The following is a 20,065-nucleotide window of genomic DNA, read 5'->3' on the forward strand; positions in this document are numbered from 1 at the left end:
CGAGTCCCGCATCGGGCTCTCTGCTCAGCAGGGAGCCTGCTTCCTCCTCTCTCTCTCTCTGCCTGCTTCTCCGCCTACTTGTGATCTCTCTCTGTCAAATAAATAAATAAAATCTTAAAAAAAAAAAAAAGTGCATTTCCTCACTGAGCTGGGCACTAAGGATCCAGAAATAACTCAGTCCCTATGTTTGCCACACAAGAGTTTCCCGAAGAGTTCCATTGTTAACTCGTGAAAGGTAACCTGCTGCCCTCTGTTTGCTTGTTATTATGAGAAAAACACACAGTGAAAATGATATTCATTTTATTGCATCATTTACTGACTAGAACGCCAGACTTAAAGTAGATATAAGTATAAAAATAACCAGGTTCTTACAAATAATACTTTGCTGCTACAGTACTGAATAATTAGTGGAGGTGGCAATTATAATACAACTTTAAATAACATTCTCATAATGGTTTTAACACAATCGACCAGGGGTTTAAGGTTTAAAGGTTTGCAAAAAGAAATTCGGGACAATGTGAAAACTCAAGAAGTTCACATTCCAGCAACATGCTTCTTTTAACCATTAAGTCCAACAACACAAACATTAACGAAACTCACAGCAACCCAGGATGAAAGACCTTCTGTTTTTGAAGAAATGGGCCAAGGTAATAGAGAAATCTGGGTTAGTTTCCGGATAGACTGGTTCCCTCCCACCCCCGTCCAGTCCCATCCTTCCTAGGAAATAACTCTGCACCTGCATTGCATGTCCTAAAAACAACAACAACAACAACAAACCCAAAAAACCAACAACAACAACAAAAAATCCCAGAATCTAGTAGGCAAATCCTTTGAAATGTCCTGTTAAAAAATGCAGAGGGGACAAAGCTGGTGTAAGATCTCTGTTTATAGACCTAAATTGTCCCCTTGGGTTTCACAGGCTTTTTTGTGAGCAGTTGCCAACAAACAGGATGGATTATAACACTATGAAAAGATACTTTAGCACAACAAATTGACTGGCATTTAATACTTTGATATTTCTAGCCTTTTAACCAGTATCCTTCTCTGGGGATTTCAGAAAAAAAAAAAAAAAAAAACACACACACACACACACACACACACTCAAAGGACAACTCTACAAAACCCTATCTGTTTCCATAAATGCACACAAGAACCTCAAAAAGATGCTTGGTCAGGAAGGAAGAAACGACATGTCCCTTCTAATCCCCACAAAAGTCTTCCCATAGAAAAAATATCTCTGATGTGAAGGGCAGTTTTAAAGAAGACAGAGAATACTGAAATACTGAACTTTGCATTCTTCCTGTCTCCAAACAAGTGTTCTCATTTTGAAATCAGGGTAAGTATCTTAGAACAATGGGTCCGAACCCGACTTTGGAGCATGCTAGGCTAAATGAAGCCCGAAGCAACTAGAATGCTTGGCTTTAGCTTCTTCAGACTAAGTTCCCAGGGTTACCAGGTACTTGGGCCCTTGGCCGGTGGGCAAAATGGCTTCACAGAGACCCCACAAAGCCACATGCGTGATATGTCCCTCAGAGGCGCTCTGGGAACTTCCACATCTGAATAAATACCATCCTTCAGAAACATTTTCTTAGGCAGCATCCAGCCCTGCAAAGATGCTGCCCTTCTGTTTGGACCAACTTTAAGAATTACCTCTTCGAGAACTTAATAGTCACATCTTTGTTTAGAATTCCAAATGCTAGCAGCCAGCTCGATTACCCTCTTCATTCAACATACTTGGCTCTAAATGAGTTAGCTGCTTCTGAAAACAAAATTTTGTCCAAGGAAGATTTGTCAGCATTTAAGACATTCAACTGAGTATGTTCACAACTCTGATCACATTCACAAAAATATGCTTCTAATACGTGGGAGCCACAGCCTTCCGGCGGACACAAGGCAAAACGCCCCTCAGCGGGCATCTAAGTCTGGCTGTGTTTGCCAGAAACCCGGGTCATCACCTCACCCTTCCTACGCCCCAAGCCACGTACCAGTACACTTCCCACTAAACACAAGCCAGCCACTCTTAACCTCACGTGTCCAAGAAATGGATGCAATTACATGCAATGAACCCAAAAGGACTTTTTCAAAAAGGAATCAACATTGGGTTTTTTTTTTCATTTCATGTCATTAGTTCAGTTAATGCTTCATAATATTAAGGTTCTTAAAAAAAAAGTATATTATAAGCCCACTCTCCCCTGCCCTCTTTGACATGTAAAGTCCATTTGGATGGTGAGGCATTCACAGGAAGGCAAGGCAGGGAGAGGGGTTTGAATCCTGGCTCTCTAAGGCAAGATATTCACTCTCTCTGGAAGTTCATGTATGCAAGAAACAGACACTCTCATGCACGCTTCACCAGGGTGTGGTGAGGCCAAGGGCCTTGCACAGAGCCGGGTCATGGTGGGAACACCAGAGATTCGGGTCACAACAGGTAGACTTCATCAATTCTCTCCAGGGCCCTGGGCTGGCTCATGGGGCCGAGAGGAAAAGACAGGAGAAAGAGCCCCCCCGCCCCAAGCTTAAACAAACCCACAGTAGCCAGGAGGCTGACAGGTAATCCCCATTCCCCATCCTGCTCTGAGGCACTGCCCGGCCCTCTAGAAGTTGAAGCCTCCCATGAGCAGTGAAGTGTCCCTTTTCCTTTCCACCTTCCCCTAGCTGTGGGGTCCCAAGGAGGCAGGACCGTGGCGTTTCTATGGGCACGAATCGCACATTCCAGGTGCAGGGGCAGGCATGGAGCACCCATGCTGGAGCTGAGGGCTTCTGCTCCCCAGGGGCACACCCTACCCTGTCTCTCCAGTCTAGAGGCTGCTGCTGTCCCACTGCTTGTTTGCCCTCCGCCCAGGCAGGACCCTCTGGGAGGTACTGAACCCCAGGCAGACGTGCAGCTGACCTCTCCCTTCCTCATTCATGGTGGGCAGCCAACATGTAACTGGGGAGCAATCATGCTGCTTTTCATGACTTGTTAGGCCCTTGGGCTCTTGAGACAGCCCCTCCCCAACCCCACAGCCTCCTAGCAAGGAGATACATTTGAACCTCACATCGTTGGAGACCTCCTTTTTTCACAGTAAAAGAAAAACAACATTCTTAATCCACTTCACACGCACCAAACCTACTCACAAGAAAGCACTCTTGGAACTCACAGGACACTCTTCTGGACATCAGCATTCTTCTTAAGAATGCTTTTGAGACAAAACACTTAACTTAGTGTAGCTTATAGCTTCTGGTCCTGACACAGGAGATGATCCGTCAGCTGAGACAGCATCGGACACCTTTAGCTGAGAATGCCTGGGAACACACCTCCCCCCACACACACCCCACCGTGGCTCTGGGGATAAGCAAGAATCTGCATCAAGAGCCAGGAAGCAACGTCACCTCACCAGGGAGGCAAGTCTGTTGGCCCAGGTGAACAGAGGGCAGGAGCTCGGAGCTCTCCAGTTAGATGTGAGACCAGGGGGCATGAAGGCTCTTTGGTTCCCCAGAAAGAGGCAAGACCCAGAGATTTCAGAAAGATGATGCCCTGAAATTTGAAGCTGGCATCCGTTGACGACAAGAGAATTTGTATCTCAGGAGATGAGTCCAATGTAATGACTAAAAAGTGTCACACCTGACTTGTGTTCCTGCTGCCAGCAGGGTATTGGTGGCTTGTGGAGACCAGGGGACACAAAAGTTGACACTTAGAACGCTAAGGGTGAGGATTACAGAACAGTAAGGGTGAGAGAGACTCTGAAGAGATGAGAGAACTCTGAAGAAACAACCATGCCCAGGATAGAATTGTCCCCAAAGGCTAGACCGCTTCCAGAAATGTAGCTCCTGAGCTCCAGGCTTCAGGGTGGGAACACTTCTCTGACCACTGTGTTCTTACTTCATCCCAAACCAGGATGCGTCAAAAGCACATGGTGGGAATAATCGCAGTTCCACAAGGAGCTGGTAAAGACACCAAGCCCTGGGGGTGCCCCTCCCCCCACAGGACCCAAGTCACAGGCATAATAAATAAGACACGCGGCACTTCCTTCCCAAAGGCAAACTCTCAACGCCTAAACTGGCCGGAAGCCTTTAGTTCTCTGACGCTGACTGAAACTACCATGTTTCTGGAGGGAACTCTGCAGTAGTATAAAGAGGGACGAATTACTGCATGAGAGAAAATAAGTTATTTCTTCAGTGAATAAACAGCTTTGAGCCCTTAGTTGAAAGAGGACACTGAGTTTGTGGGCAAGATCCCGGATGGGGTCACATAAGCCGCCCCAGACAGGAAGCAGACTCACGGATGTGTGGCTCCATCCCAGCTCCCGGGTCTTCCTCGGGAACCCACACAGGCTTCCCAAAGCACGAGGGTTTCAGGAAGTAGACCGTGCCGGGTCAGCCCAGTCCTTCGGCCACATCCGGGTGCTCCTCCCTCAGCGGCGGAATTCCCGCTCAGGCCCAGTCTGCATTCGGCTTCCCATTTCTACTGCACCGATATAGCAGCTTCGGCCTCCGCGGGGGAGGACAGAGTCCCGAGTCCCACGCCGGCACGGCACCCGGCGCTGCCCTCAGGGAAGAGAAGCCCCCCACCCCCCTCCACCCTGGCCCTCAGCTCTGCGACTTTCTGGGCCTCCTCCCCACAGCGCCCCGCCTCACTACCGGCAGCGGGAGGCCTCTAATTAAAAGCAAATGCAACTTGTCTTGCCCGAATGCAGACTCATTTGAAAAAGGGAGAATTAACTGCGGAGGGAAAGAAGAAATAATCTTAAATAAATGTCACCTTGACTACAAAATGGAGTGTGTGCTATGCCTCGCACAGTTCAGTTCCTCATTTTGAGGGTTGGGATGGAAACTGCAGAAGACCTAGAACCTACTAAAAATACTGTGTGCTCACCTGCAGCATCTCCAAACCTTAGTGGTATGTTCATCCGTGGTTTAGCATGTAGATACCGGGCAGGGGAACCACGAAAGAGCCTGTACTTTGCAGTAAATTAATCACCAGATCGAGGCCTATGGGAGTGTCTGAGGAAAAGAGGCCTTCTTTTTGGAACAGTCTTGGAAAAAATCCAAAAGGAGACCTCCCTATTCAATTGACTAAAGTGCAAACTAAGGAAAGACTGGGTCCTGGCGAAGGTGCCTGAAGACATGCCCTGGCTAAGAGTCAACCCGTGGCCCATGACCCATGGCCGGTGGCCCCAAGGTGGCTACCGCATTTGGGGACACCCGGGACTGGCCCCTGTTCATGTTCACAGTAAGGGCAAAGGTGCCCAAGGAGCAGCCCTCAGTTCCATGTCCCGGATCTGTCTCCTTCCCCTGTGGTCACGCCCCTCACGCCTGTCCTGCTGCTTTCTGCTTGCCACAGGAGTGTGGCTCCATGAGTCCTGGGAGCAGCCCGTGAGCACACTGGCCCCCCTGGTGCAGTCCTCTGAGTGTGAAGGGCCCACAACTTGCTCAGAGTGCTGGGCCGTCTGTCTCTCTTCCGCACTTAGAAGTAGTCTCTTCTCCTGCTCTCATCACTGATGAAAGATGGGTTATACTGTCCAGGGAAAATGCACGAGTGCCGTGACCCCGGCAGTCCAGTGTATGCCGGGTAGAGTCCATTGCGTTCAAGTTCAGGATTTCTTACGCTTGTGGGCTGGTGGCCAGAGAGAAGAGAAGAGAAGTGCATTTATTATTCATAGATTTAAATTTAATGTGTTTTTTTTCCTTTTGAAAAAAAAAAAAGAAAGAAGAAAAAAGAACGCTATGTTTTAATAAACCCAAGAGGGAGGCAGCTAACTCTAATGGAGCAGGGTCTGACCTAGAAGTCAGGACCTCCCAGGCCCTCTCTTTGTGGAGACTGGCATCCCTTTTCCAAAGGAGATTTTTCAAAGGCATCCATATTTTCAAAGGAGATTTAAAGAAGTAGAGCTGGCATCCCTTTTTCAGAAGAGATTTTCAAAGGCATCCATATTTTCAAAGGAGATTTTCAAAAGTGATCAAGGGCAGCCCAGCAATTTTAGACCAATACAGGAAAAGACCTGGGCTAATTATCCTAATTATCATAAAGATTCATTATTACCTGATTATCATCTTGACATTTTAAAAAAGTGTCTTTCTTGCAGAGCACAGCACGAAGGTCCCCGCCACAAACAGGGAACTGACTTTTGCAAGGTCATAGGACTGCCTATTAAAGGTGGAGTCAGGACCCCAGAGTGGAAGGCCATCAGCAACAGGCAGCCATCTCTGACCAGATCTCAGCCTAGACCATGGCTCCCTAGCTGATGTGCAAAAGCAGCTCACATGGAAACGACACAGCTACTTTGAGGAGGCCCTCAATGAGGCCCACCGGGAGAAAATGCTTGCCTGGCAGAAAGAAAACACTAGAGACAGCATATAAGGAACATGGATCCTAGGAGTGCCCGAGGTACACCTGAGGCCACTGTGAGAGACAGCCTTCTCACTCAGGGGACAGCTTCATACCATAAGCGTAGGCTCTACGGACTGCTCAGCCCATTTCTGAAGGGAAGATGGGGCTGGTTTAAGTTCTTGATTATTTCTACTTCAGGCAACTCTTGCGCTAACTCCACGGAAACACACCGGGGTTGGTCCTCTGGTGCCCTGGGCCTGTTTGTCTCTATGCGATTTCGCCAGGTACGGGGAAAGAGTCCCTGGCAAATGGTGTGAGGGTGCAGGCACACTTGCTTGGGCAGCAGACACCCGTAGACACCTGGCTGCCATGAGAGGAACAGGGCTTCCCACATGGAGAACACAGCCAAGCACTTGTGCGGAAACATTAACACTTAACCCCAGCTCAAAGTTTGTGTCTGCGTCTGTCTTTTCCCTTATTATTTCTTCTTCTTCTTTTTTTTTTTTTTAAAGATTTTATTCACATATTTGACAGAGAGTGATCGCAAGTAGGCAGAAAGGCAGGCAGACAGAGAGGGGGAAGCAGGCTCCCTGCTGAGCAGAGAGCCTGATTTAGGGCTTCATCCCAGGCCCCTGAGATGATGACCTGAGCCGAAGGCAGCGGCTTAACCCACTGATCCACCCAGGTGCCCTCTTACTTCTTCTTGTTCTTCCCCCAGTTTCAAGTTTTCCAAAGGGTCCAATGGAAACAACAGCTTCCTTAGCATGAACCTCTCCCATCCAAAGTCTGAACCCTCAGGGTTCATCCCCATAGCAATTAGTGGGGTTGTAACTTCTGTCACAGCGCTGTTAAGTCCCCATGGGGCAAGGTTCCACATTTATTGCTACCTCAAAGAGGTCTACGTGGGATGAGAAGTCACCTACGTCTGTTTACTTTCCAGTTCAGACAGCCCCATTTTGTTTGCCACGTCAATGTGAAATGAAACAGGCAGGGCATGGGTTATCCGAGGTAGGACAGAGGAGCCAGAGCTCCCGGGGGTCTACCGTCTTCCCAGATGATGCCGTCCAGGGCTGGATGGGGCCCGCTGTTGAAGACCCACTGAGTGAACATCTCCTAAAACACTGAGAAGTGCTGCTGGGGAGGCCACTGGAATGTTCTCTTTATCCCTGTTCCCAGTCCCACAAGCACAGGAGGTAAAGTGAGGCAGACAAGGGATGAAAATGTGAGGGCCACAGCCTAAATACAACAAATTCTTTCTGCTAACTTTCAGTTTCCAATCTTACAACTCAAAAGCAAATTTGGTTCCAGGAAGAGTTATTTCTACAACCCCATAAAAGTAATGAGCTCGGTTGGGGGAAGTAGCCTTCCTGATCTTGATGTCAAAACTAACAAATACCATGCAAACAGATCATAAGTAAGTTGAATATTAAATTATATAAATAAGAGGCTCAGGACACCATTCTCTTTAACCCTTAAGCAGCTGAAGTTATCTTTGTTTTACCACAAAACACAATCCCCGTACTTCTCAGAGGGGATCAGAGCATGAGCTGCCCCGGGCACAGAGATACGCACCGAGTAATACACATCCGTCATCTGGAGGAGATTTTTGGTACTTCCGTTCTCATGCATTTCAATAGCTTCTCGGCCCCATTCTTGTGAGCGGGGGTTTTTGGGGTACTCAGCATATGGGGACATTTGGAAATCTCCACTTTTGAAGATGAGTTTGCTTATGTCATTTTTACTCTTTCTGTGGGATGGAAAATAGTTAATGATTCAAATGAACAAGTTCTGTAAAGAAATATCTATGAAAGCATGTTTTTATTATTTTAGAAGGTAGTTTAGACGGAAAGCTACCATTACATTCTTTTATAAATGCCTACTGAAGAAATGACATTATTGTTATATTTTGCCTAAAACAAATAAAAAGGCAATTAGATGCAAAAAAAAAATTGCAAAAAGATTTTCCAACTGGAAGGGACGGGTTACCATGGACAAAGGATGAACAGCTATCTATAGTGAAGCAGTCTTCTCCAGGGGACCGAGGTCACTGCATCTTGGGGGCAGTCAGGAAAATCAGAGTCATGAATTCCCAGAATGCTGGAGCCAAAGGGTCTTTAGGATTCTTACTATGGTTCTAAACCTGCCTGAGGATCAGGATATACACAGAAACTTGTAGGTTTCACCAAAATTTACTAAGAGATGGGCTTTGGGGATGGGACAGCTCTGGCTTTGTGAAAAAATAAGACTTGTTTCCTAGGTCACGTTTTGCAACTAATGAAGCTAGGATAAGGTGCAGGCCTCCTGTCGCACTAGCCAGGGCCCTTTTTCCCCATGAAGCTACTCCAATGACCATAAAACCAGGCTCTCTCATTTGCAAAAATGCCCATCTGTTTATATTAGCTTCACACATTCTCATTTCAGTAGGTCAGAGAAAACCCAGGACAAGCTCCCCTACTGTGAGGGTTCCCTGGCTGGAAATGGTAGAAATATGTGTAATTTACCTATGGGATAGGCCTAGGAGCAGACATTTTTCATTATATTTGCCCTGGATAAAATAATCTGAAGATTCTTCCTTCTTACCTCCCTTCTCTATAAATAAACTTTCTGGGAAGGCACAAAATGACTCAGGGTCATAAAACCAAATGTCCCGCATGTGGCTTAGGCGTTGTTCCTTCTTGCAAGTTCAAGAACAGATGCCACTGTGTTGCTCCCTGGAGGGTGGGGCCTCCAGTTTCAAACAATGACCTAGTAATTCATGACTACCTTCCCTTTTGCCAAAGCCCATAGGAACTGGCTCCTTCTTCAGGTAGTCACACTACCTGGTTCTCCGATACTTAGCAAATAGGAGGCTTACTTCCTCTTGAGGTTTAATCTCTCTAGTTTCTGGTCTCCTACCCAGGATTTTATTTCCACTCATAGTTTGTCTTTGATGATTGGGTGGCAACTTGGCAAATGTCAGGCAAACGTGGTACCATGAGGTGTGGGTTCCCAGAAGGGCAGTTAGGGCAAACTGCTCTCTGCAGCCTTGCTGAAAGTGAAAGTTATCTTATGGTGTCCTTCTTATCAATGGTCGAAAAGACAACTTGCTATTTTGGTAGGTGCCCGCCATCATTGTTACGTCAGAAAAATTCCCACCATTTATAATAATCTAAATCAAAGGTCAGAGTTTTCCATTAACTGACTAGATAATCACCCACAGAAGGGACCAACTCCTTCTTTCTCCTCCTTTCCCAGCAGACACCCACTGCACTGGCTTCCAAGAAGCCCAGAGCCCAGCATGTGTACTGACTCCCATTTGCTTACTGGTGAAACAGCCCTGCTAACCCTTCACCTTTGTTTGCTTCTAAATTTGCCCATTTGAAGTATGTAAGCCAATGGTTTGAGTATATTCAGATGTGTGCGACCATCACCACAATCAATGTTTACAACAGTTGTGTCACCCTAAAAAGAAGCCTCTTACCCTTTACTCCCCAATTCACACCCCTCACTCGCCAGCCCCAGGAAACCACTAATCTACCTCTTTGTCCGTGAGATTTGCCTATTTTGGAGAGATCATAGAGATGGAATCATACAAGAGGTGGTCTTTTGTGCATGTTTCTGTACATATTCACTTCCCAGGGTATGGACATCAGAGAGCGGGTGCCGGGTGTAAGGGCCTATTTAGCCAGAGCGATGCCATCCGGTTAAACAATGATTTTGTTTATGCAGTAAAACTTAAACTGACCCTGCTCCCCCCACTCCAGGGGAACTTACTTAACAAAGCCCAAATACAAGGGTGGGTCAGGTCAGGTGGAGATAACGGCCAAATGCAGGGATGAGTCAGGTCAGGGGGAGGTATCCAATAGTGTGTGGGGGCGCATACTGTCTCCCTAGCTACCACGGAGTGTGGGCCCCACCCTTTGGGCAACTTTTGGGCACCAATTCTGACCAAGGTGATAGGCTAATTCAAATAGCTACTATACGGTAAATTGAAATTCAGTTGGCCACCTGTGTGTGGCCAGGCCCAACCACATGGCCTTTGCTCTATAAGTTAGTCTGTAAGGCAGGGAGGGGTCACCCTCTCTGTAAGGGGCAGCCCGACCAGTCAGTTTGACGGTTGGTTTGATTCTCAATGCTTGGCGTGAAATAAAGCTTTGCTTGACCTTTGCTTTGTATCAGTCTCGCTCCTTTAATCATGAACCCATTACTGAGGGATCCAACACCGGGTCACAGGCGGACAAGGTGTTTACCTTCCCAAGGAGCTGACAGACTCCTTCAGAGGGGCTGCACCATTTTGTGTTTCTGGAGCAGGAGTGTTCCAATTCTTCCACAGCCTCACCAATGCTTGCTGTTTTCTTGTTTTTTAATTTTTATTTTTCATTTAAATTCAATTAATTAACATATAATGTATTATTGGTTTCAGAGGTATAAGTCCATGATTCATCAGTCTTATATAACAGCCAGTGCTCATTACAGCCCATGCCCTCCTTAATGCCCATGACCCAGTTACCCCATCCTCCACCCCCCTCTTGGTTTTTAAATGGGCATCTTAGTGGGTGTGCAGTGGTGTCTCCTGGCAATTTTGTTTGTATTTCCCTGATGGCAATTTTGTTTGTATTTCCCTGATGGCTAGAACGTCATTTCATGTGCCTCCTGGCCATTTGTTCATTTCCTTTGGTGAAATGCCTATTCAAGTGTTTTGCCCATTTTTAAGTAAAGTTGCCTTTTTATTATTGAGTTTTAAGAATTCTTTCTATACTCTAGACACAAGTCCCATATTAGACATACGATTTTCAAACCCTTTCTCCTGTTCCCTAGGTTGTGTTTTCACTTTCCTGTTAGGGTTCTTTGAAGCACAGGAGTTTTTAAATTTTGATGACATCCAATCTATCACTTTTTTGTTGCTTGTGCTTAGGGATATTCTTTTTTTAAGTAAAGAAAACAGAGTCCCATTTGCTGTCCTTTCTCAATGGCACTATCTATTATGAATTTTCCTTTCTCCTTTTTTGAATGATTCCGTTATACAGGATGATTTAATACTGTAAAGCACCCCAAACATTCTTTAAAATCTACACAGACTATTGCTTAGCAGAGGCAAAGAGAATAAGAATGTGAACTCCTGGCACTCACCGGCAGCAGGTAACAATCAGTGCGATGCCTAGAATCAGAAGAAGCCCACCTCCTGCTGCTGCGATCACCACGGTGATCAGCTGATAAGCTAAACGAGGGTTAAAAAGGAGAAAAGTAGACAGGTAAGACATAATGAATAAATAAAGAATACAAAAGAAGAGTTGCCCTCCCTGCCCCACAGCTAAGCCCTTGCCTCCTTTGGTGACCTCACCTTTCATGGGGTGGGGGGCAGGCAGGGCTCCTCAATGCTAGCTCTGGCATTTGCTCTGTTGGAGGATGGCAGTATATCCACCCCAAATAGTCCTCTTTAGCATGCTTATTATTTTGAACTATTTTTTAAAAAGATTTTATTTATTTATTTGACAGACAGAGATCACAGGTAGGCAGAGAGACAGGCAGAGAGAGAAGGGGAAGCAGGCTCCCCACTGAGCAGAGAGCCCGACTCGGGGTGGATCCCAGGACCCCGAGATCACAGCCTGAGCCAAAGGCAGAGGCTTAACTCACTGAGCCACCCAGGCACCCCTTGTACTGTTTATTTTTGAGAAACTGGGACTCAGGAGAAGCTCTGAAAACAGCAGGAGTAACCCTTTTTAAAGGGAGATTTACATTAGAAAAGAGGCCTGTACCAGAAGGCAGCTCAGAGTTCACCTTTTTACCTGAGAGCCTGATGTTGGGGCCAGGGCAGCCTGTGTTTACCAGTTTCTCCTCTCACTTTCCCAGGTGGCTTCCCACCCCTGCCCTTGGCAGCCTGGACACCTAGCCCTCTCCTTAACTCTGAAGGGCACGGAAGCCTCAAATATCCAGCTGCCTTTGAGTCTCGTATTTTTGTGGGGCTCCCATGTGTGCTATGTAATTAAAATTGTTTTCTTTTTCTCCTGTTACTAGGTCTTTTATTTGGGGTAGGGGTGGGGGTGGCAGTAGAGTTCTAGAAGGGTAGAGAAAAAATTATTTTTCCTCCCCTGCCTGCACTGTTTGGAGAAGACTTCTCCTTCCTTCCTTCTTTTCTTTCTTTCTTTTTTTTTTAAGTGTTTTTTAAAAAAATTTTATTTATTTATTTGACAGAGAGAGAGATCACAAGTAGGCGGAGAGGCAGGCGGGGGAGGGGTGGGGGGAGGGAAGCAGGCTCCCTGTTGATGCGGGCCTCAATCCCAGGACCCTGAGATCATGAACTAAGCCGAGGGCAGAGGCTTAACCCACTGAGCCACCCAGGCGCCCCAAGATTTCTCCTTTCTCAGTCACTTCTAGAACAATGGGTGGAACCCAAATTCTACCTGTAGATCAGCCCCCTGGTCATGTTTACCAATGCAAGGTAAAAAGAAAAAACTAAAGGATATGGATGAAGTTTTCAAAAACTAAATCTGTTTAGTTTTAATAACTGTTCTGTCTTCTAAGATTTTATCCTTTCTATTCTTTTTTCCCCCCCACTTAAGCTGGGTACAGTTTATTATGTGTAAATTATGCCTTCAGTAAAGTTGTTTTTTATTTTTACTTATTTATTTTTAAAAGATTTTGTTTATTTATTTATTTGACAGAGAGAGAGATCAGAAGTAGGCAGAGAGGCAGGCAGAGAGAGAGAGAAAGGAGGAAGCAGGCTTCCCAATAAGCAGAGAGCCCGACTCGGGGCTCGATCCCATGACCCTGAGATCATGACCAGAGCTGAAGACAGAGGCTCAACCCACTGAGCCACCCAGGTGCCCCAGTAAAGTTGGTTTTTTTTTTTTTTTTAAAGTTATGGAGAAAACAGAGAATCATTTCTTGGCTACTTCCCACGCTTTGGTGTTAACTGTTTTTACATTTTTTGAACTGATGGTGATATAGTAGATATAAAAATTATTTATTTAGTTTTAGATTCTTACTTGATAAGATAAAAAGTACAGAACCCTATATTATAAGAAATATTACTGGTCAACTAAATTCAGAGTTTGAGAATCACTGCTGAACCATGCCAGGAATGAGTTGTTACCTGAATACATACAAATTGAATTTAACCACCAGATATTAGCAGTCATATTAGTAAGCACATGCATATCATATGTAAAGAACAATATTAAAATTTTAATTAAGGGTTTTATACTGGTATATTTCTGGCAAAATGATATTTTCAATAAAGTCTACTAAGTATTCAGTTGATTTTTGTTGTTGTGGAAATAAAATTTATTCTCAGGTTGTAAGGCACAGGATTTCAAATAAGGGCCAATAATTAGATTTTCTATAGTAAATTATGACTGGAATTTACATGATCTCCAGGTATTCAGGTAAAGTCACAGTAATGCACAGAGCTGACAGCAAGTAGACTGTGTGATAAAACCAAACCAACTGTTTACCTATCATTTATTTAAATAAATAACACAGAAACCTGATTATCTTGAAAAACCATCGGTATTAAGACATACAGGAAACAAAGCCAAACCATGGAGTGAGGTAATTCTCTCCTTCACCTCCTGACTCATGTCTTTAAGCCTCCCTTTAAAAAAACCTCTTGAATCTGTTGACATTTCTTCATCCCCACCAACACCACCCTAAACCGCCATCAACTCTTGACCCAGCAACTGTAACCATGTCCTAGCTCACCTTCCTCTGCCCCATCTTGCCCACTCCTTTAAAAAATAAGTCTGATTATGCCATTTCTCAGCTTTAAAATCCTACACTGGCTTCCTTTGTTCCTAACGAAAGAATAAAGTCTATTCCTGTTTATCCCTCCACACCAAGTTCAAATTTTCCCACTTCCAGCAAAACAAGCAGGTGCTCATTTTAGAAGTGACCTTTGCAAGTGGCCACAGCTGTGGCAGAGTCCTCTTTGGAACGAGCAGTTTTTTGTTTTTTTTTTTAAAGATTTATTTATTTACTATGGGGGGGCAGTTTATGCAAGCATGGGGAGGGGCAGAGGGAGAAAGAGAAGGAAGCAGACTCTCCCCTGGGTGGGGAGCCAGATAGGGTAGGGGGGGTAGGGGCTGGATCCAGGACCCTGAGATCATGACCTGAGCTGAAATCAAGAATCAGTTGCTTAACAGACTGGGCCACCCTAGGCGCCCCTGGAACGGGCAGCTTTTCTAAAGAGAGGCATAGCTGGAGTAGACCAGTGCTTCTTAAACTATCTGCAGCCAAGAACCAGTCCTGACAGCCAGAAGATCTCATGGGTATGAGCATAAATTGCCAGGAGGGGATCTACTGAAATGTTCCCAAAAGTTGGCACTCCCTTGGAAATCATGGCTAACTCCTTTCTTCTTTGTGTTTCCCTGTACTTCCCAACCGTTACTCATATGTGTACACACACACGCAGACACACACACACACACACACACACACAATTTTTAGAGTATGTTTGATGCTCTTTGGCAGTTAGATCTTATTACTGGGAACTTGAAATCATCTTATGAACAAGATAATCCAGATTTTTTTTCTCTCAAATCTGCTATCAAGTCAGTTCATGAACAACTGATTTTTTGAACTTAAGACTGACTTTGACTTTATTATGAGGCCACATAATGATCATAAGTGCATGGGATTTTGGGATACCTCAGGGGCTCTCTTGGTTAAGCATCTGCCTTCAGTGTAGGTCATGATCTCAGGGTTCTGGGATTGAGCCCTGCATGGGGAATCCCTGCTCAGTGGGGAGCCTTCTTCTCCCTCTCCCTCTGCCTCCCACCCCTGCTTATGTTCTCTCTCTCTGTGTCAAATAAATAAATAAAATCTTAAAAAAAAAACCCAAACACGAAGAAGAGCATGGAATTTGAATCAACATTAACTATAACATTTACAGTTTTGTGGGTGCTCTGAATGTTTATTTATTAGGGTGACACGGAAGGCAGGGAATGTCATCTTAGGCTTGTCCATTCTATCCTTTCTAGTTTGAAGATGTTCTCCAGAATGGTGTACTTGGAATTCTTAGTCTTTCTTTCTTTCTCTTTGACATTTGTTGATATTTCACAGTCTTTATCTTTTCTTTATTCTTTCTGTGGTTTGGTCATAGGTTGCTACTGCGGTCATTGCTGTTGGGAGCCCATTGGGGGCCTTGGTCTTTCCTACGAGCTACATCTGTTCTTGCTTATGTGCTCATTTAGGATGGAAACTACTGCTGGATTGTCTACTTAGCCAGCCCCTCCCTGGGAACATTCACCCTGTCATGTGCAGGTTATGGTGGACAGGGTTAGAGCGGGTCATGCTTGTACATGTAGCGTCAACCCTGGCTACAGCTAACTGGTCTGGGAGTAAACACATAATCCAAGCTGGATTAGTCAGTTCCTTCCCAAGAATCTCTATTTGGTAAAGAGAAAGAGAGAATGAGAGGAGAGAGCACAAGCGCCTTATCTTTCAAAATGGCCGAACCAGCGACACACACTTGAAGCTCTCTGGTGAGTCTATTTTCAGTTACGTGGTCTGGGAAGGAGGGAAAGCCTATACACAGACACAGCGAAGAGTGAAGATGAGAGCTGAAGATGGAGTCATGTTAATGTGTACCCTGAAAAGCAGGCCCCCAACCTCCAGCTGCTATGGTTCCCCCACAATCCCGTGAATCTTATTCCTTCTGATGCCGGAATTTCATGACACACCTCAGGATCCTTCCCATAAATGGCCTTTTGTTGCTTCAGCTAGCGAGGCTTATTTACCCCTTAGAAGAACCTTAGCCAACTGTGATACTGTGATTTATAATGAGAAATATATATCTGGTCTTGTCCCTCTTCCTGGCCAAGAGCTCTTAAAACCCTTAGAGCGGCACTGGGGTGGCTCAGTCCATTAAGTGGCTGCCTCCGGCTCGGCTCAGGTCATGTCCCAGGGTTCTGGGGTCCTGCCCTGCATCATGCTCCCTGCCCAGCGGGGAGCCTGCTTTTCTCTCTCCCTCTGCCTGCAGCTCTGTCTACTTGCGCTTTCTCTCTCTGTCAAACAAATAAAACCTTAAAACAAAACAAAACAAAAAGCCTCTGAAATTTCCTAAGTGAAGAGAATAGAAAGGTGGGTCTCTTGATTAATGGGTCTCTTAGATTAATGAAGTGACTTTTGGAAATCACCTGGTGGCGGGGGAGCGGGAGAAAACAACCCTGTGATTAGAAGGTTGGGAACTTTCAATCCCTACTCCCTGAGCCCGGGAGAGAGGTGAGGGGCTGGAAGTTGAGTTTGCCAATGGTCAGTGACCTAGTCAGTCGTGCCTATGTAATGAAGCCTCCAAAAAACCCCAAAAGGACAGAGTCCGCAGAGCTTCTGGTGGGTGAACACACAGAGAGCTAGGGAGAGTGGCTCACTGGGAGAAGCTCCACACCCCTTCTCTAGGCCTTGCCCTATGTGCCCTCTTTCATCTGGCTGTACATCCTGAGTTACATCCTTTTATAATAAACCAGTGATCTAGTGAGTAAATGATTTACTTTCAGTTCTGTGAGCTGCTGTAGCGGGTTAATCCAACCCAACCTGGGGATGGTGGGAACCACTGATCTACAACCGCTTGCTCAGAAACACAGTAACAGGCACCTGGATTTCCAACTGGCATCTGATGAGGAAGGGATACAGTCTTACGGGACTGAGCCCTCACCTGTGGGATCGGACGCTATGTCCAGGTAGATCAGAAGTGTCAGAAGTTGAATTAAATTGCTTGGTAGCGTGGAAAAAACACACATCAGAAATGGTGTCAGAATTGAACCAACCAATACAAATTGTTTTAAAATCCTTGAACCTGTTATAGACCTTTCTAGGTGGCCACATTAGCTTTATTTTATTATTACTTTTTAAAAAGACTTTAGTTATTTATTTGACAGAGAGAGACACAGCAAGAGAGGGAACACAAGCAGAGGGAGTAGGAGAGGGAGAAGCAGGCTTCCCACTGAGCGGGGAGCGGGATGTGGGGCTCGACCACGATCCTGGGATCACAACCCAAGCCAAAGGAAGACGCCCAACCAACTGAGACACCAGGTGCTTTTTAACATAGGCTCCCTGCCCAGAGTGGAGCCCAGTTTGGGGCTCGAACTCACCACCCTGAGATCAAGGCCTGAGCTGAGACCGAGTATCGGCTGCTTAACCTACTAAGCCACGCACACAGCTCTCATTAGTTTTATTTTAGAATTCATTTAGTTCTCCCCATATCCCCCCTCACTGAGCTCATTAGTAATGCACAGTTAAAATTTTGCCTTTTAAATCCTTCCATTCCTCTTGCATCAGCTTTCCTTTAGAATCCCTGTTCACAGCATCTGTTCCTTCTCTGTGCCTTTTGAAATGAGTCTTTCTCACACCTACAGGCCTTATGGGGCCAGGCCCAAGAGCAGACACAGAGCAGGACTCCCCTCTCCCAAGCCCTGCTTGCTTTCCATTCTGACACTGAATGAGGTCAGGCAAGACTGCCTGAGACGGCTTCCAGGTGAATGAGATTTCCAGCTGATTTCTGGACAATTATCTTTTTTTTCCTCCTAAGCAGTTTAGTGCTGTCATCCTGGATGTCTGTGATGAGTGATGGACTCCTGCCAACATACAGCATTTCTGCTGGTGTGAATCTTTCTGAAGCCCAGTGTAACAATAGCCTGAACACACTTCAGACCTGAACACACTTCTGAGATCCTTCATACACCTGCCACCAGATGGTGGGATGGGTGGGAAGACAATGTAGGGGATCTTTAAGTTGAATGTTCTAGTTTCATCAGAAGCTGAGGAAAAGGACTGTACTTGGGGAAAACAGGCTCTAAATCCTTTCAGGCCACGCTAGGAGGCTGGTGGGGAAGGAGTCCTGCTGAGGAGGACACAGGCCTTTGAATGGAAAGACTGCCCTACAAAAAGGCACGTTGGGAACATAAAAAAGGGACGGGTAAAAATGTCTGCAGCCAAAGATAACCTAGGAAAATTATGTGAGCTCTGTAATCACAAAGTGACAAGAACCACCAAACAGAAAAATGGTTTGGAGAATGGGAATATAAAAAAAGACATTAAAAAGGTAGCAAGAGGGGAATGGCGTATCTGCAAGTAGATTCCATAGTTATCGAAAGTGACCTTATAAAATGACGTAAATGGAAATACTACACAGCTTACTAGACTTGAAAGCAGGCTATAAAACAGTATATTCTGTTAGAAAGATATACATATATATCTCTGGAAAGATATATAATACCAGCGCTTCTTAGGCTTTACTATGCATACAAATCTGTACATTGATCAAATCGAGGTCTCCAGTTCAAGTCCAGATTCGGATTCTGTCGGTCCGGAGTGGAGGTGAAGCCGGCGCTGCCAGTGCCTAGGCCACACTTAGTGTGGACAACAGTGTAGACGCTGGGGTATGAACAGTAGTGTTTAATGGGTGTGGAGATGGTGGACTGCAGTTTTCTTCCCTCAACTTAAATCTATTGCTAATTAACTGGAGTTAAAAATGAAAATGGGCATATTATTTTTGTGATGAGACAACCTCATTAATTTATTTTAAAGAGAGGAAAGAGGGGAAGCAAACGGAGACATGGGGGGAGATGCGAGGGGAGCCGGTGTAAACGCAGGCAGAGGCTCGGGGGGCACCTCTGCTATGGGTCTGTAAGGGAATCCTGAGGCCAGGACAAGTGGGAGAAGGCAGCCTTCCGTGAATCTGCAGTATAAAAAGACATATGTGACATGGAAAGAAAATAAAAAAGAGTGCAGGGACAGGTGCAGACATGATCTGGAGGGTGGGTACTGGGGGTGCAGGTGGCTGGCCCCTGTCAGGTGCCCGCAGGAGTCCAGCTGGGCCTGCGCTACCTCCGAGTCTAACAGGCTTGGCAGAGGGCTCGTCCCAACCCCTCAAGCTTGAAGCAACAAGGAGTGGAATCTGCGCACAACTGGGAAGCTAATGGAAACTTGTAGAAAGGCAGGCCATAAACCCAGAGTACAGTGGAGTTGCATCACTCCCAGGAACATGGGAGTGAGGGACTCTCAAGACTGTGACTGAACAAAGCTGGGCTCTCCAACTCACGGGGCTTGGGTAGGGCCTGTGCCCCAAGATGTCTGCACGGAGAAGAAGCATTTCTTGCCTGTAAAGTTTCCAGCTTAAGGAAGCCCCTCTTGGGGCTTCTTGTAGCCCCAAGAAGGCCCTCACTGACTTTGATGGCCACGACAGAAGTGACAGTGTGAGTGGTCAGGGCCCTGTCATTGGACACAAAACACTGAGTGACAAACCACAGATTCCTCAAGGTACCATCATCACAGAGGGGGTGAATCAGGTGTTCCCCATTCCTTAAACAACACTGAGGGATGATCTGAGAGCTCAGACAAGGGTGGGGGCAGGTGCTGTTTACTATCAGTCACTGTTCATTGCTAATCAATAGTAAGACAGATAGCAAAATCACACAGTGATAGCCCCACACCATCAAGGTGTTAACCAAAGTCACCAACACAGCGTGGCTGGGAGAGAGCCATGCAGACAGAAGCCTGCCCTCTGCTGGTCATAACTGATAACGTAGATGAAAGGAGAAGGAAAAGTTTCGGAATCAGAGAGAAATCCTGGTATGGCCAAGACCCCACAAACATAACAGGGGACACAGGAACTTGCAGAAGGGTCAATGAATGTAGGGGTATATCATCTCCAGACATATATAGTATTTAATGAACTCTGAAAAAAAAAATCACTAAATGCCTCTTAAAGCAATGCTGGCAGTTCTCTCCCCTTTCCCCTCAACACTTTATGGGGCTTTCCCCTAGATCCATTCTCCCTCCTTG

General features: G+C 45.8%; 1 protein-coding gene across 2 annotated transcripts in view; it reads right to left on the reverse strand.

The window, feature by feature from the left end:
- Positions 1–283: 283 nt before the first annotated feature.
- Positions 284–20,065, reverse strand: part of HEG1 (heart development protein with EGF like domains 1) — an 87,105-nt gene continuing 67,323 nt past the window's right edge. For both annotated transcript variants that reach the window (XM_059391122.1, XM_059391121.1), the window contains 3 exons: positions 11,417–11,504; positions 7,880–8,054; positions 284–5,593 (listed from right to left, as the gene is read on the reverse strand). In XM_059391122.1, the coding sequence (XP_059247105.1) occupies positions 5,444–5,593; positions 7,880–8,054; positions 11,417–11,504 (413 nt within the window). In that variant the 3' untranslated portion in view covers positions 284–5,443. The remainder of the gene's footprint in view (positions 5,594–7,879; positions 8,055–11,416; positions 11,505–20,065) is intronic.

This window comes from Mustela nigripes, chromosome 2 (assembly GCF_022355385.1).
Source record: "Mustela nigripes isolate SB6536 chromosome 2, MUSNIG.SB6536, whole genome shotgun sequence".
NCBI classification, from domain to species: Eukaryota; Metazoa; Chordata; class Mammalia; order Carnivora; family Mustelidae; genus Mustela; species Mustela nigripes.